This window comes from Hirundo rustica, chromosome 10 (assembly GCF_015227805.2).
Source record: "Hirundo rustica isolate bHirRus1 chromosome 10, bHirRus1.pri.v3, whole genome shotgun sequence".
Classification (NCBI taxonomy): domain Eukaryota; kingdom Metazoa; phylum Chordata; class Aves; order Passeriformes; family Hirundinidae; genus Hirundo; species Hirundo rustica.
In genome coordinates, this window is record NC_053459.1 from 2,540,467 (window position 1) to 2,558,284 (window position 17,818).

Consider the following 17,818-nt stretch of genomic DNA (forward strand, 5'->3'; position numbering starts at 1 on the left):
GCTCAATGTACATGAGCAACGAACAAAAAGGAAAAGTGAGCAGGTACTTACCACTGTAAGGTCCAGGGTGATGCCACTGCCTGTCAATGTCTGCAATTTACCTGATTTTGTATGAAAAACGCCTGCCTCAGCCAAATTGAAAGGTACACATCCAGTTCCTCGGAAGGAGTCAAATCTGTGTGAGTTGTGGAAGCTCCATGGAGTCGTGATGCCAGGATTGCTTTCAGCACTGCTCTCTCACTAGTATTTGTCTTCCCAATTGCTCTGGGCCCATGTCCAAGTCCCTCAAGGATTTTCGACTGTGAATCACACTGCAAGTAAGGGTTATTTGATACATAAAGGAATGTCCCTTAAAAAGGAAGGGTTTACACCTGTAACTTTAGAATTTGCTATCTCTAGGGTGACACTGAACCTGCTTGTTTTGTTTAATCCTGCTGACACCTGGCCTGTTGGGATGCTGGTGTTTTGTGTCAGGGAGTGGTGAATACCTGCACTGCCACACGCTCAACGTAAGCTTTGGTGTGGGAAATACACCATTGCTCAGCGGAGTTTTTGTTGTGACCCTGCAAAATTCCTAAGCAGCACATTACTGATTTGCTTGCTTTCATAAACTGCACATTTCCCTCTGCATTACACTAATTTCTTTGAGAGGGAACAATCAGATATAAACCTATCACCTCTACCTTACACCCATTTCCTGTACCTTGGCCACCGCGGTAATGTCTGATCCTAAGGACCAACCTGGTCTGCCGCAAATGGGTCGCTGGTGCCACGCAGCCCAGAAAAGCTGTGTTTACTTCCAGGGCAGGAGGCACTTCGGTGGCATTTAGCACCACCACGGAGTTCTGCAGCATTTCCAAAAACAAGGGCGCGTAAGTCTGCTCTGACACCCACGGCTCCTCCCCACAGGGCGGGGAGAACACAGAAGTTCGGTTACTTCGCTGTTTCCGTTCCGGTCTGTGGCAAGTGCCCGTGCCCAACGCTGGCAGGGGGCGGTGGGGTCTCTGAGGGGAGGGAGCTGGGGGTGGGTCTCTGTGAGGGGGTCTCTGAGGGGAATCTCTGGGGGAAGGTCTCTGAGGGGAGGGAGCTGTAGGGCAATCTCTGAGGGGAGGTCTCCGAAGGGAGGTTTCTGGGGGAAATCACTGGGGGGCGGTCCCTGTGAGGGGGTCTCTGACGGGAGGGAGCTGTGGGGAGGTCTCTGAAGGGAAGTCTCTGTGAGGGGGTCTCTGAGGGGGGAGAGCTGTGGGGAGTTCTCTGAGAGGAGGTCTCTGTGGGGGTCGAGCTGTGCGGAGGTCTCTGTGGGGATGTCTCTGAGGGGGTCTCCGTGAGGGGAGAGGCTGCCCCGTGCCGGACACGTCTCGAGAGCGGCGGAGCCGCAGCCGGCCTGAGGGAGGAAGGAGGCAGCAACTAGCGGTGAAGGATTGAAGACATCAGTCTGGGAAGGGAAAGAAGTCGGGGCCAAATATTTGGGGTTTTTTTTCCATCTTTTTTGGGGGGGGGGGGGGGCGGGATTGGCAGGTTTTTTGTCTTTGCCTCTCGCCATCCAGCTTCTATTTGGCAATAAGTACAACGAATTATCCCAAGTACACGCTGTCCCTGATTTTACCCACTGATTTCATTGATCTGCCCAGGGCAGTGATAGCATCCCCATGTGGGGCAGCATTTAAAAGACACATAGATGTGGCACTTGTGGACATGGTTAACAGTGGGCTTGGCTGTAACTATTGGACTTGGTGACCTTAGAGGTGTTTTCCAAACCTAGTGATGCTGTGGTACATTGTCCTGACCCACATGAGATGTTACTTTCTCTTGAGTGTGAGAGTGGCTGGGTGGGTGTCTGGCAGCTGGCCAACCTCAACCCACCTTCCTTTTCAAGTCTTCCACACAAACCAATGACTTGCTATTTAAGCAGCCTGCTCTGGAAGATGAAATATTGGAGGAGCTCAGCTCCTGGCTTCCCTTCCCCAAGTTTCCAAAACCAGGAACTTTTACAATTAACTAGAAAAGGGGAAAATTGTCTTTTCCTGCAGATCAATTCCTCAACTACTAATGCTTATCCAGAACTAACTATGACATTCTGAATACACAGAACACAAAAATATCTGTGGATCTGGAGAAACTTTGAGTGACGGGTGACAGTCAAGACAATCCTAGCACAGCTAATAAAAGAATTTATTGTAAACATACGTATATTACACAATTATACAGTATAATACAGATAACATGAAGGATTTAAACACTCAGCATTACAAATAGGGGCAATATTCGTAGAGATCTTTAACTCTTCAGAAAGCCAGAGAAATATACCATAACATTTCAGCACACTGCTCCTGTAGCATTCCACAAACACCTGAAGGGATGTGTGAAATTCCACCACCTCTATCTTATCTCCAAGCAATTCCCACAGGAACTTCTCACCAACAAATTTTTCTCCCACCACTATTCAAAATGCAAAGAACTTGTTGCAACAACATTTCCTACATCTGAAGAACTAAACAAATGTGTCATTTTCTATCTGCTTTTAACAGTTTATTTTTCTTCAGCAAACTTTATATACTAATAAAATAGCATCTCCTAGGAGAATAACCTGTGGTTGCTCAGAAATGTAGCAATAGATCTCCAGTACAAGAGCCCCATTAAGAACTAGGGGTCTGTACGTGCCTGCTTGAGGGCCAGGGTCAGGACTTTTTCTGAAACTCCTCTCCTCACGGAAAAGCAGGACACAGGCAAAGAAGCCACAATTTGCAAACAGATGCCCAAAGATGAGCTCCTGCATCCTCAAAAGCTGCTCTGGGTGTTAATAGAATCCCAGAAACAAAGCCTGCAAGAGGCAGGGCCTGGAAATGCAATGTGATTCTGTACACACAGAACAGGCTGTGTTGGATGGGACCCACAAGGATCACAGAGTCCAACTCCTGGCCCTGCACAGGTCATCCCAAGTCACACCACGTGTCTGAGAGCTTCGTCCAAATGCTGCTTGAACTCAGGTTTGGTGCTGTGCCCACTGCCCTGGGGAGCCTGTTCCAGTACCCAACCATCCCCTAGGTGAAGAATCTTTTCCTGATTTTCAACCTAAACATCTTCTAACTCAGCTTCATTCCATTCCCTCAGGTCCTGTCATTGGTCACAGGTGAGGAGACTGGTACCTGCCCCTTGGGAGGATGCTAAAGACCACAATGAGGTCTCTCCTCAGTTTCCTCCTGGCTGAACAGACCAAGTGACCTCAACTGCTCTTCCTACAGCTTCCCCCCAGATCCCTCCCCATCCTTGTGGCCCTCCTTTGGACACTCTCCAAAGCCTCATGACTTCTTTTATATTGTGGCACCCAAAACTGCACACTGTACTCGAGGCCATTGCAGATCACAGCACGACTGAGTTTGCCCAAAAGGCCATTCCCACAGAACCTGCAGGCTGTTGTGACAGTGACAGGGATCTCGAAAATGCCCTTCTCTTCCATAGTGTTCAGGGATGCCTGAAAGCAGTACAGACCCCAAGTTCACTACAGCCTACAAAGTAGGGGGCCTGCAGTTCCCCAGCTACCTGGATCCCTCCCAACTTAACTCTGAGCTGAAACATAATCACTGCTGCTCAACTCCATCACACTGACCTCTGCTGATAAAGTAATGTCAGGGCTAAGCTGTGCCCTTTCCTTTCACAGGCAATCCTGCACTCAGCTCACCCCGAACAAGCCAGGATTAGCTTTTGAATCCAGAGCATCTGTAATGTCCTTCCTAGGGGGCATTTAAGTCCTTCTCTGAATGCTGTCTGGATTTCATCCATTGGTCCCATTTCCTAGATTCAGGGGTCAGGTTCTGCCACTCTTATATTCAACAGAACTGCATCTCCCTGTTACCTGTGATGAACTGAGAGGCGTTTTCCTGCAGACCTCAGTTTAATTTAAGGTGGAGAAGACAGGTGGCATGCCATCTGAGGTACACAGTGCTTTCTTCAGTTTAACAACTGCATCAAAATCATTCTATTCTCCTTCCAAGTCTGAAACCTCTAACTGAAGCATTTTTCGCAGTTCCTGCAAGCTACTGTAGTAACCATTGCCTGTCTTCCAGCCCCAAAAAAGCACCAAAAGATGACATTCTGCTCCTACCCCAGGCCAAGAAAGATAACTGTAGTTTAATGTTTATAAAAGGCTTTGTATTGTCAAAGCACGGCACCAACAAGAGCGAGGCCTCAGTACACCCCTGTGAGGTAGGTATCCTGCTCCCCATGCTCAGAGATGGGGAAACTGAGGCACAGAGTGATTAAATCAAAGGCCATGCAGCAGATCAGAGACCCAGCTGAGATCAGCGCACTGAAGGTTCTGGCTGTTTGGCCCATGCTCCACCCATGACAGCACTGCCAGACAAAACAAGCATGCTGAAAGCACGACAGTCCCACAGGAGTCCCACCAACTTCACAATGGCTTATTCACACAACCAGCAAGCGCCCATGGGGCAGGACAAAGGGGTGGTGGATGTGGGGTGGTCAGGATGTTGTCAACGAAGCTTTCTTCAGCAAGGTGTTGATAGCCAGGCTGCAGACATGTCTCCCTCACCAGTGGTGTTCCTGAGACAGGTAAGTGCTGGGGTTAGTAGCAGAATTTCTTCCTGCAGTCAAGACATCAGGGGATCTCCCCACGAGCAGGAAATCTTTGATTTTTCGATCCTACCAGGCCTCTCTATGTTGAATAGAACTTAAGCCAAAGCAGCGCTGCTCCCACAGTTTAGGCTGATACTTGCTGAACACTGCTACAACATTAAGACTTGTACAACACCTCTGGTTATCTGCCCTCCAGCACTCCTCAAACCTCCTGGCAGCCTGGGGAGGCTCTCGCTGGGCAAGCAAAGTGTTTCAGCCAGCCCAAGCCCACAAACCCTGAATATTGTCCTTGTTCCTCTCCTTTCCCATGCAAGACAAGCGGGCAGTCAACTCTTTCCAAGCCTGATCGTGGTTTGTTCATCTTGCTTGAGGATGTGCCAATCTACCATTTCCAAGGTGACCAAGAAAGGTGGCACCTGACACCTCCTCTAGAGAGGCAAGGAATTTGCTGAGGTGACACTTAGCTGAGTAAGCTGCTGACAAACCTACCCAGCTGTGTTCTCAGTCACATACATCATGTTCAGGCAGGAATGGCCAAACTTGCTGCTGCCATCGGCCTTCTGCTCCCCCAAATCCACACCTAATCCACCCATCTACTCACACAGCCCACCTTACAGAGCTGCCTTGGACTTTTCTCATATTCAGAGGGCCAAAGCAAGTGCCCTGCTCACTGCATGGGGAAACCAACTCATATGTAGACTGCATTAAAAACATTTCTCATCTTAAAAACCAGTTCAGTCTCATCAGCAGAGCCGTCTCAGCGGGACCAGGCCTGTGGAGTCTCTCACATCTAGCAACTCGATGCAAACTGACAATGTTTGTTCAGCCACTGAACATACACTTACCAAGTAAACACTGACATTTAACAACTTGATTTGGAACAGAGCATCATTTTGTTGCATTAAGGTGCATCTTTAGTTGGAGGTAACAATCTAGTAGCCCAATGTTATAAATGTAATAGTGTCCTACAGAAATACTGGATTTGTCAGCCCAGCTTCAGTCATAAATCCACCTTTCCTGTAGCACCTTCTCTGCTCTATTTCATTGCTCCTCATTTAGTATCTTCATATGTTTGTTTGTGAGGAAGTCAAGAAAGGGAATATTACAGATGGCTTTGTGAATATTCATCACTGTGATCTCTCTTGGAGTCCTGCAGGGAATGCATCAGAGATGCTATTATAATACACGAAAAAACACATGTCCATAAAGCAGCAAGTCAAAAATAACAGTCAAAGCAAAAAAAGGATATAAGAGCAGGTGTTAGAGTAATGCAGGGAGAGCATTAAAATATCGCAGCACAAAAAAAGCCACTCAAATGACTGGGGGGAACCTCTTGGGCACTGGACAGGAAAATCAAATACTAAAGTATGAATTCTTGAACTTGTATAGCATAATTGTTGTGTATGTATGTCTATATAACATGTATACATACTTTTTTAATATCTTATGTAAATATTTATATATTACATACAAGTGAATATTTAAACTGAGCATTTTCTCATAGTGTCTGGGGGTTTTTTTATATCAATTTAAGCTATCCCAAATCATGCTGCTGAACAGAAATCAAAATGTGGCCTAATCATTAGGTATTAAAAAAAGTTCTTCCCTGTGAGGGCGGTGAGGCACTGGACAGGGTGCCCAGAGGAGCTGTGGCTGCCCCATCCCTGGCAGTGTCCAAGGCCAGGCTGGACGGAGCAACCTGGGATGGTGGAAGGTGTCCCTGCCCATGGCAGGGGGTGAGACAAGATGATCTTTAAGGTCCCCTCCAATACAAATCATTTTATGATTCTATAAAAATCTCTCAGCATTTGAGGCAGAAAAGCATGTATCAGTAAAATAAAGAGATTATTTAGGTGGTTTAAGTTCTGGTAGGCCATGGCTAAGTTGTCTACACAGTAACCCGAGATGGACAAGAGTGAGCAGGTCCTTCCAGTGTGGCTCTGCAGAAACAGGTCATCTGCCTCTGAGGCATGGCAACACCAGAGAGTCCTGGCCTCAGTTTTTAATGTTTATGTTTCCATCCTTTCCTACTAGGGAGCCACAAAATGACAAACCCCTCTTAAGGCTTGGTTCTTCTCACAGTATAGTCCATAAATTCCCTCAGTCTCGTGGCCTGAGCCACACAAAGCCTGACTAAGATCCCGAAGTCACGACACCCTCAGTGCCATGGCGGCAGTGAGCGGTGGCAGAGCAGCCCCGTGCTGTACCTGTTGTGAGGAGCTGTCTGGTACGCCACAGCCAGCGCTTGCCGTAGGATATCACTCATCAGCTGTTCAGTGGCCTGAGACAAGAGACAGCATTAGGAGTCAGCATGACAAAAAGAGCAAAGGAACTTGCTATTTGCACAAATATCACTGTAAAAGCAGCTGAAATTTTGGCTGGCTTCAGTCCTCAAATGATCAGCACAGGGCAGTTCAAGACACCCAAATGAGTTCTAGACATGAGTTTATTTAACAAAAAGAGACCCATAAGTGCACAGAGCTCAGGCTGCAGCTGCCCAGCCTGCTTTCCCTGCAGACCTGCAGAGCTGTACGAGCCCAGCAGGGTGGATCTGGGCTTCCAATAACATTTCAGGACCCTTCCTCTCGCACACCAGAGCTGCTTTTGCACATGGCAGACTGCAGATATTCTCCTGGGAGCCAGTACCTGCATCCCTGTGGTCACCAGGCTTGTGACAAGACACCCTCACAGATACCTCCCAGCCTGGGCAGCCATATGCCCAGCACTTGGCTTAACGAGGGTTCAGTCAAAAGCTAATTAAAACTCTTGGCTTTCTGTGCTGTATCAAGACCAGAGGAGAGGTTTCTGCAATGTTCAGTGAGGAAAGCTGGCATAACTCTCCAATTATAATAGAGCAACACGATGGCTACAATCTGTGTCTGCAAATGGATGTATCTGTATCAGAGCTCAACTGTGGCAAGGAACAGGGAGCACAGCACAGGCATGCACTTGAGTGCCATGTGCCACCAGGAATCAAACAGCTTTTGTAAAACGCACCTTCTGATAAGCTGCAGTCTGTAAAAACAACCCCAAAAATCATCTTTGGCATGAAACACACCCAGAGTGATGCTAGAAATAATCTGTGTTAGCCTTCACTCCAAGCCCAAGAACTCCAGATCCCTGCTGTTCAAATTTTGGTGCAAAACCATTTCTCTGTTTTCCCAGAAGTGATTATGATAGAGAAATAGTTTCTTGCACATGGCAGAATTGTTATTCTCTGCAGGAATTCAGCAGTCTCCCAGCAGAGACAACCTGGGCAAAGTAACTGAGCAGTATTTAGGAAAATGTAGCTAACCTTGTGTAAAACAATCAACTCTTACACAATCTGAAAGATTCCCCTGCCCAGTTCTGAAGAGAAGAACAAAGCAAGGGGTACTTTCAAAACTACAGAATGAGTGAATATCTTAGTGGTGGTGAGAATTTGCAATTCACCAGTCTGTATTCAAGCCAACAAATCAGTTAGAAAACTGAAAACCCACACAGAAGTATATAACCCTCTTTGGGCAGCTGTGTATCTATCTGTGCAGAAAGACAGACTTTAATTTGATAAATGCACAATAATAAAGATATTCCATTTTTTTTTTAATTGCTGAGTTAATACGATTACAGACAAGCCCTTCCTGGGAAGTAATTCCTTACCTTTAAAATCATATCTTCTATTACGGATGCATAAACATTCTTTTGTACCTCAGCAGGTTGAAAAGAGATCCCTATCTATAAAAAACAAGAGAGAAAAAATAATTAGTATATCAAAAACCACAGCTCACATTGCAATAGAATTAGGTAAGATTAACAGAAAAAAAACCCTCTATTACAAAGGGTAGTTAAAAGAGAAGCAAGTAGGCATACAGAGCTTTCAAGCAGTATAATCTCAGGCTTAATTTAAAAAATAAAAATCTGGGTAAAATTAGCACAGCCTGCAGAAATGCCTCTGAAAGTCAGAAGAAACAAAAGCAGGTTTTAGTTTTTGTTTCAGAAAGTCCACACAAACCCCAGAATGCACTGGGTATCTTTGGGTTGAGAATGGAAGCCCTGTTTTAAAACTGTACATATCTTCAATCCATCTACTCATCACCTTTCCTGCACCCAACTAAGCCACTGAAACCACTTTAAACAGTACTCCTGGCACAGAGTTCCACATCAAAAGAGTGTTTCATCCCTCAGTTCCACTCTCATTGTGCCTGTGCCTTTGTCACCCATGTAGCAAGAGACCAGACACACTGCAGAACCAAAGTTTTATTCCTTGGTGTCAGGAGGTGAGGTGGGGACGGGGATCCTTTCTTTCTCCAACAATTGCTCCATACAAACCCCTCCTGCTGCTCTGGGACACTCTTTCCTACACACCAAGTCAGTTTACTCTCTCTCCTGCTGCTGTGACAGAAAACCACCCTCTCTCCTGCCCTAAACTGAACCGGAGGAAGAAATCCAAGCAGCAGAGAAGCTTGCTGAGTTTTACCACAACCCCTTTTCAGGAACTACTACACAGCACTGGTCCAAGCGACAAGTCCACATCTTTTGCATGATGGGACAGGAAGAATTCAGTGCTAGTGCCCCTAATCCTTCATTTATCCTTGCTTTTAGCCTTTCAAGATGATTCTTCTGTACTAAGCCCTGCAAAACAGCTATTCTGAAGCGAGCTGGCATTCTTCCCTTTCCCCTGCCAGAACTAGCAGCTGCTTGTCTTGAGTCAGAAGGTCCAATTTTTCCACGGTATGCACAAAAAATTTCATTTACAAGTCCCAAGGCCTACATAGATGAAAGAAAAGCAACTAAATAAATGTAAGAGCACGACTAGCTTAACAAAAATTCTAATTAGCTTTATGATTCACTTATTACCTTCTCAGCAGTGTCCCTCACAAACTCTGATGCAGGCAAGGAAGCCATGTAGAACTTCACCTCCTCTTGTTTCTCCTCCTGTTCCTTCTTAATGTTTATTTTTAATGGCTCACTAAAGTTGAGAATATCTACTTCCTCTTCGTGTTCTGGTTCTTGTTTCAGAAATTGCTGTAGTTCCTCCAGTTTTCGGCACAGCTCCTCACCACTGCTGTAAGATGAAGGGCATTCTGAAATAGAAGCAATCAATTAAACACATGATAGGTTATAGAAAGCTGTTTATAAACAGATGCACACTCAAAATTTGGTATGAAATTAAGGTAATTGCAAGTTATTTTTGTAGTGCCTAGCGAATATAAGGATGAACAGAAACGCAAACACTCATTGAGAGGCTTCTAATTATATCTTCATGACACTCATGGTTCTCTCCCACATCTGCTCCTACACTGATGAAGAAGGCTGCATTTCATACAAAACCAGGTTCATGTCAGACTCCCAAACATTCTCACAGAAGCTTTTTAAGCTTTTTGGCAACTGGCAAATCAATCTGATGCTCTTCAACTTGCTTAGAGAAATGGAGCTTTTACATGTAGACACCATGTAGTGCTAAATCATCTTTTGCATTGTAACGAGCATTATCATGCTTCTTAAGAAAAAAATCAGAAGACAGGTTCACAGTGGAATGGCGAAAGGGAACCTCTTCTCTGCATGATTGACACAAGCCAGTAAAACCCTCAGTGCAAAGCTCTGCAGTAAACAGATTCTACTCTTCAAAGACAAACACGAATACAGTGATTTAGATAAAAATATTACAAGGTGGATGTAAGCTTCCTTTCCACCTTCAACAACTGCAATGCAGGGCCAGACTTTACAACACATAATCAATTCCATACACTTTTGTGAAGTACCTTAAATCCCTGTATGATCAGAACAGAAAAACATTCCGTTTTTGGAAAGGGATTATCTGAAGGTGAAACAAGAGAGCTTAACTGTGAAGAATCGATGAAATTAAAGACGTGATCTTAATACATCCTGAAATGAACTGAGGGGATCCTAGAGCTATGCTAGTGGAATAATGAAGCAGCTGTAATACAAAGCATGAAGCTTCACATGAACCAATTCACCTCACTTTTGGAGGTAATTCAACCCCCACTGAGCTCCACACTGCCACTGCCAGGTTTGGGCTTTCAGTATCTGAACTCATTAGTAGTGTCTGCATGGTAAGTCTTAACAGAGGTTACGCCTACCAAAGGGCAGAAATGTCATTACTCCCTGTGCTTACTTTGTGTATCCACTTACAAATGATTACATTGTGGAGCAAGGATCATCTTTCATGAGATTCATCTACACTGAGCCTCCAAGGGCCCCCAAAGCACAATAAAAACCAGGAGAAGCCCCAGAAAAACATCAGGACTGATAGGGACAAGGGACAGCCCCACTCATAGGCCTGCCCTTACCATCTCCAAGTTTTGTTATTCTGGAGCGAATTAAGTGAAAATAAAGAAAGAATCCCCTTCTCCAGACGTGCTGGTACACAGGCATTTAACGAAGAGTGTCTTTGGCAGAAAGGAGCTCCCTGTCCCCCACGCTCACCTGGCTCACTGTCTATCTGTGTCAGCACGTCCTCAATGGAGTCCTCCTCGTTCCGCAGGGTCTCGGGGTCAGGGGGAGTGTAGCCATGGCACCGACACCAGTGCACCACGTGCTTCGTCTTCAGGGGCGTGATATTGTGGAACCTGGGATGCTTCTCTACGATTTCCTGGAGGATCTTTCTCACTGTCATTGCTCGTTGCCACTGTGACCAACCAAAGAGAAAGCTCATCACACAGGCTAGAACATTTATGGTTAGTTTACAGCCCAGAACCACAACCCAGGTTGCAAGGGAAACCGAAAAGGAACGTGATTTTCTCAGGAGTCAGAGTTACTTCTGACAGGTCATTTAAACTTTGTTTTATCATCCAAAAAAAAAAATCCCAAGAAAAGAGACACACATTTACAGGGGCCTAGTCACATTTTCTTGACTTGAAATGTTTCATCTCCCAAGTAACACCAAAGATGGCACGGTGAAAGAAATCCACTAGAGCAAAATATGCTCTTAAAATTTGGTTCAATTCTTTCATCATTTAAGCTGGCAACAGCAGAGGATCTAACATCTTCCCTGTAAAACTCCACAGCAAGACGGCAAAGTTATGAAGAAACAGAGGGAAACCACAATACAAAAGGTCCAGGTTAACTGAAATATTTATCTTTGGTGAACTGACAATATATTTCAGCACTAACGCTGCCTGTGTCAGATCCCTCAGTTCTCATCCTACAGAAAGCAGACACAATCCCATAGATAGATAAAGTATGATGGGTAAAATCCCCTTGACTGTAACATGTCACAGAGGAGAGATGAGGATAAAGTACTACCAGTTTGAAAAAATTTAGAGCTTTAAAATGCTTCAAGAAACATCTTACTATAAATAAACTGAAAAAATGACCTTCAGCATCCCTTCTGCTTGAGAAAGCCTGTGAACAATAAACTGGATCGCTGTCTGAACACAAGCGGGCACCTTGCAGTAAGGAACACTGCCATTTAAAATAACAGATTTATTCAGAAAACAAATCAGAAAACAACAAGGAAAGTTCCACAATTCCAAAATCCTTCTAGTGTTCCTAGTGACTGCTTACGAAACATTGGAGGAGAGAATTACCTCGGCTGCCCTCCTCTTCCCAATGTTCCAGCTGTAATACTGTTCCACTGAACTGGCACAAAAAGAGCTTACATCCTCACCTAAAAAAACACAAAATCAAAGACTCTATTAAATTTTCAGTAAGTGACATAAGAATTCTGGGTTTGATGTTATTTAGCAAAGAGGAAGAGGGAAATACATTTCATGCTCACAGGCTCAACGACTGCAATCAATTCTTACAAATGCTGTGCTCTTTCCAAGAGAGATTGACACTGGGTTTTGAATAAAAAAACAGCCACCCTCTTGGTCATGCACACAGAACCTGTAGCTACAGGCTGTTTTAAACCTCTTTTCCCAAAAAACCCCTCTATTATGTAGACCTGTAAGTCTGCCTTACTAGTCCTTTGGAAAACTGGATGCTGTTTTTTTTTTTCCCAAACAAATTACAACAGTGTTTTGTTTTTTGGAAGCATTTGGAATCAAAATGGAAAACATTTGTTTTCCAAACAAATGAAACAACGGTGAAAAGGTTTCCTGGCAAAAGCACGAGAGCTGTATGTGATGAAAGCTTTACTGTGCCTCTCACTCCTCCTTTGCTGCCTCTGCTTGAGTGGGTCTGCTCTACCCAGACTCCAGGACCACTTATTCAGAGTGCATTAGTTACCAGGGAAAGCTGATACATTTTCAGTTATGTACATGAGTGAGACAAATGAAATAATAAAGTACCACATAAGATTAAAATGTTTCTCTGCAAATTATCCCCTTTTGTTTGAAAAAGAAGGCAAAAACCCCAATAAGAGACACATTTCAGTGTTGAGCTATGTTACTGCATTTGCCAGCTCGATGAAACCCTAGTTTTAAATTTAAGAAAATGACAAAGAAAAGCAAAACAGCAAATCCATTAAGGACAAACCAGGAAAAAGAAGACCTACTTGAAGCCATTATGTGAAGAAATACAATGTATTTTAATGAAAAAAACCAAAAAAAAAACCAGACGAAAGATTTTAAATGCTAACAACATATTTGATTTTACTGGAAGAACCTAATTCTAAGCATCTTCACAATAACCCCTGGGGTAAACTCTCTAGGAGAAAGGCTTCATTTCATTCCATATTTTAATAATTTCTGTGGCTACAGAGTATGCAAGGCATTCTGCTGATACACTGACAAAACAGAGCAAAGACTTTTCATTTACTGCTTACTTTTTTCAGCAATTAATGGAACCTTCTTCACTATTGCTGTTAAAAGCTGCTGGATGTTCTCCAAATATTCTATGCTGCAAGAGATAAAAAGAATCACAGTGAAGATTGCTGTTGGAAGCAATGAATCAGACGTAAAACGTTTCAAAATCACTGCATGGTTTAAAGTCTGGCTCCAAGGCTTTACAAATAGCAGTATGAGGATAAACTGTTACATCCCAATCCAGAGAAGGTATTTCAAACAGCCCTTCCTCCTGCCAAAGTGTCCACACCTGAAGCTGCATTTGTCAGGCTGAAGAAACTGAAGACAGGCTTGGAGAAAATCCCTGCATTATCTTGCAAGATGCAACATTACTTTGAGGGGCAACTAGTGCAGGCTGTCCCAGTAGGAAACACGGGAAACTTTGTATTTATGGGACTTGACATAACCAGCCATAGTCTACTAAACTGTCAGGAATTGTATTTTCCAACAGTTATCTTATAACTAGCATCATTTTCAGTGTGGAGTGACTGAAGGTTTATTCCTGTCTCTTACACACACTCTTCATCAGGGTAGTGTCTGCAGGGATGCACTGAGATGACAAAACTTTACAAAACACAGAGATGGGAAAGTTGGAGGAATTGAGCAGAAGAGACATCCTACTGCAAGAAATACGCAAAAAAATTTCTGCAGTCTGAGTGCTGGTGAAAAACCACTAACAAGTACTTGCAAAAGCATCGCAAACAAGGCGCTGGATTTCACAGCATCCAGTGATCGAACACTCATTATTATTTAATTCTAATTCAGAAGCAAAGCAGCCCTCATACTAGGTAATTACACAAGTATACAAGCTTAACAAGACTGAGAGTCCAGGAGATGGACAGTTCTACTTATTTCAGATGCCCCTTTTCAGAGCTGCATTTCACTCAGCAGTGTGACCTGACTAAGGACACGCAGTGGCAATGGGACTTACACAAGCAGATGAGGAAGAGATTTTAGCAGCTTGTGATTTTAACAACTGCAAATCTTCAAATAATGTTTCCCCTTTCATGAACCTTTCGTGCATACAAATCCATGCACAAATAAAACATTGCAACACTGAAACAAATGCCACTCAACAGGATTAGTACAGATACAGCAATGTATGGGACAGATTTTATAATGTATTTCTAGGTCAAACAGTGCTGCACGCATCCCTAGATTCATCTCCATTCCCCCAGCACTTCAAAGATCAGAAATCCTTAAAGAGAAATGAACAATTACTTGATAACGTAATTCCCAAGTTCAGAGCTCTCTTCAGTTTTCACTGCTGCTTGGCCTTCTTGGGTACCCACAGAACTGCAGTTTTGTCCTGTTGAATCAGGCTCCATCTTAACTTCAAAGAAACAGAACACATTTTAAGACAGAAAGTACAGCCAGCTTGATAAAAGTACCAGACAGTCTTGTGAGACTCCAGTAAGACTAAAGGTCTTACATAACTTCCCTTCATTCATTGTTTGCATTCTCATTGCTAAGCATGAACAAATTTGACCTTCCATTTTGCTGAAAGAGACCTACCAGAACACGTTCCCCCCACGAATCTCCACATGCTCACAGCTCCTCCTTGTCAGAAAACCTGCACAATCAATTGTTGCTGTTTTACACTGACCTACACTGAACTGCCCGGCCAATCTGCAAACAAAGAGCTGGATAGAAAGCTACCAAGTTTTAACAAGACGTGACATTTCCAAGTGACAACTTTTTGGAAGACATCACCGATTCTGACGTGAACTTTCTCACATCTAGGACAGAACTCTGGTGAGACAGAAGCAGTGAGAGCTGTGCCGAACGCAAATAACCAGTCTGGTCACACAGCTGGGATGGAGAGAGACACGACAGTTCTGCCAGAACTGGACTTCAGGTGTGTCACCTCTGCCCCATGCTCTGTTCTGGGAAGGATTGTGTGCATCTCTTTCACCCGTGTGTGCACAGGGACACATGCTGTCTGCATCTAGTGCTGCTGGAAAGCAACCTCCAGTACAACTGGCTGAGAACAGCAGGAGTTCTGCAAATATGGACTGAAACAATGAGTGTTTAAGGTACTCCTTGTAGCTTTCTAGAACATTCTCCTTTTTCTCCATGCTTGTCTAAGCTGTGGGATTTGTTGAGGTCACTGTTAAATTCCTAGTCCCCAGGTGTCATTTTAACTTGATTTAAACTCTAATAATAATGGAAATAAAGGAATCCACAGTCATAGAGTCTACTTTAATAGTCAGGCCACTTGCATAAAGCAGCACTAGCTTTTTTCTACTACTTGTCCCTAAAAAGAAATCCCTTTTTACCTTTGGCAATGGATGCCGTGGAGGAACTTGGGACAACTGTACTTGCTGCTGTGACTGCTGCAACTTTGCTGGTAGAAAGTGACTGTAGCACTGGAGTTGAACAGAAAAAAAAAAGGGAGGGGGCCAACAAAGAAGAAAAAATCAAATTTCATACAGTGCGACAAAGTAACATTTTCAGAAGCAACACACTCTTTTTGCAGCACAAAGCTTAGGGATGAATTCCTTGCTACAATTTCTTCTATCTCTACTTCGGAGCATGTATGCCAACCGTGACCAAGTGCTACCCTGTGTCAAAGGAGATTTTCAAACACCATCTGTCATCCTCCTCTGCCCTTTACCTTTGTTCATAGGCATGAGTATTGTCTGAACACCTCCAGAAGCTGTGTTTACACCGAGCTGTTTAAGCTGGCTGGGAACTGTCAGAACAGCCTGCTGTGGACTAGACTGATTTGAGTGGATTTTTAGCAACCCTGCAAGAAGAACGGAAGACAAAATGTTAAATAAAACACACCAGTTAGTTTTTCTCCAGCTACTTCTCTCCCTTCCTGCTTGAAGCAGGATGGCATGTAACCTAGCACTGCCACCCTCTTAACAAGCCACAGTTGGGTGAGCTGTCAGGACGAGTTTCCACCGACACAAGTGATGGCTCAAACGCTGTCGTGCCGCACCGCAGTGTGCGCTCTCTTACATGCTGCACAGCACTCTGAGAGTTGTAAAGCAAATCTCCTCATTACCCAAGGAATCTTAAGCAAAAGTTGATGTAACAAACCCTTCCACTGAAGCAGGCTCAGCAGAGTATAACACTCTGGTCAAGACCAGACCTTGTGCTCAAGGCCATGCTAAGCCAGTGAACTACAGCTCTGTTGTACTCACACAGCTGCTCCCAGGGAAGTATCCCAGTGCCACTCACACCTCTGCAGTTCAGCTTAGCAGCATCCACTGCAGTCAGCAGGGCAATCAACCCTGGTCCAACTATGGGACAAGCCCAAGGCTGCTGTGCACCACGTCTGACAAAAGACACACCTGAACGGAGTGTTGTGAGTCTCTCTGCAATGTGCACTCAACATTAAGGATGGCTAAATCAGGCTGGGAGGCACTTTAAACTGGAGACTGAACTAAATCCCTGATTTTAGCTGAGGCCACAAGGACAAGCAGAACATTCAGATATTAACAGCATTATCAATGGCAGCACTCAGTAACCACAGGAGAAATCAGCACGACTCCAAGCTGTGCCACAGTCCCATGGGTGAGGAGTGCTCATCACCTGTCTGCCAGCTCTCTCCTGCACAAGGAAATGTCACCTCCTTCTGATGACACCTCAAGGCACCACAGCCAGCACTCTAACACTGTGATTTGGGCCTATGTCCATCCTTTCTACTGGTAAACTGGCTATTTTCCATGAAATTGGATTCAATCTGTAGCTAACTTGTCTTCAGACTGTGAAAATTTAGCAGGCTTCTGTTTTAAAACATTGACAACATTAAACTTCTTAGTTTCACTGTGGCAATTTTGTAACTATGATTTGTTTTGAAATTAGTAGTAGTAGTACTGAAACACAGCTGCCTTCCAAGTACTAAACATGCAAGTTCCGGCGAAGATGTCTTGGTTTTTTGTGGTTTTTAAGGATGCCCAGCACTGGTCAGTTAGGCTTTCACCTCCAGGCAAGAAGGCTCACCTAGTGCTACCCATTCCTTTGTGTGGAACACACTGATGTGTCAGGGTAGGACAGCAGCAAGGCTGTTAAGAAGAGACTTTTTCAACAAACCCTATCAGCCTGGTGGGTGAGACATAGCTAGATACAAAACAAAGAGAAAGTCTGAAAGCCTTTTCAAAACATTGCCTTTAAAAACACAAATGTTCAGAATTCTAACAGTTTTGAGTTTTTCTTTGTTATTACGTTGAACTAACTGTTTTATAGCCACTGTTCCTTCTGAGATTCTTGAAGAATGAGTTTTCCATGATGAAGTAAATGCCTCATGGTTATAAAAAACCCCCAAACAAAATCTAGACAGCATTCTCACACATAAATGGGAGTTTTAATCTGAAAGCTATTTAGTATGGCTTATTTCCTCCAAAAAACCCACCTGGCTGCTTTTCTTGCAGAGAAAAATACTGAATTGCTTCCTGCAGGGTTCTGTCAGTCTTAGAAGTCTATGCTGTTTATTTTCAAGCTCTGGGTAAAATATACCCATGAGAAAGGAGAATTTTAAGTCTGAC

The 17,818-nt window shown here is 44.1% G+C and overlaps 2 protein-coding genes across 8 annotated transcripts in view; both read right to left on the bottom strand.

Moving 5' to 3' along the window:
- LOC120757402 (claudin-19-like) overlaps positions 1-877 on the bottom strand; it is a 51,453-nt gene extending 50,576 nt beyond the window's left edge. Inside the window, exons 1-2 of one of the 2 annotated variants that reach the window (XM_040074711.1) lie at positions 742-877; positions 102-311 (exon numbers count right to left, since the gene is read on the bottom strand). The gene's annotated coding sequence lies outside the window, so the exon portion shown is untranslated. Of the gene's footprint in view, positions 1-51; positions 312-741 lie in introns of both variants that reach the window. The other variant, XM_040074710.1, reaches the window with a different exon arrangement.
- Positions 878-2,160: 1,283 nt separating this feature from the next.
- YEATS2 (YEATS domain containing 2) overlaps positions 2,161-17,818 on the bottom strand; it is a 48,319-nt gene continuing 32,661 nt past the window's right edge. For 5 of the 6 annotated variants that reach the window (XM_040073948.1, XM_040073946.1, XM_040073945.1 and 2 more), the window contains 10 exons: positions 15,940-16,071; positions 15,602-15,691; positions 14,544-14,655; positions 13,304-13,377; positions 12,123-12,202; positions 11,020-11,221; positions 9,430-9,656; positions 8,233-8,307; positions 6,801-6,874; positions 2,161-5,743 (listed from right to left, as the gene is read on the bottom strand). In XM_040073948.1, coding sequence (XP_039929882.1) covers positions 5,635-5,743; positions 6,801-6,874; positions 8,233-8,307; positions 9,430-9,656; positions 11,020-11,221; positions 12,123-12,202; positions 13,304-13,377; positions 14,544-14,655; positions 15,602-15,691; positions 15,940-16,071 — 1,175 coding nt within the window. In that variant the 3' untranslated portion in view covers positions 2,161-5,634. The remainder of the gene's footprint in view (positions 5,744-6,800; positions 6,875-8,232; positions 8,308-9,429; positions 9,657-11,019; positions 11,222-12,122; positions 12,203-13,303; positions 13,378-14,543; positions 14,656-15,601; positions 15,692-15,939; positions 16,072-17,818) is intronic. The other variant, XM_040073944.1, reaches the window with a different exon arrangement.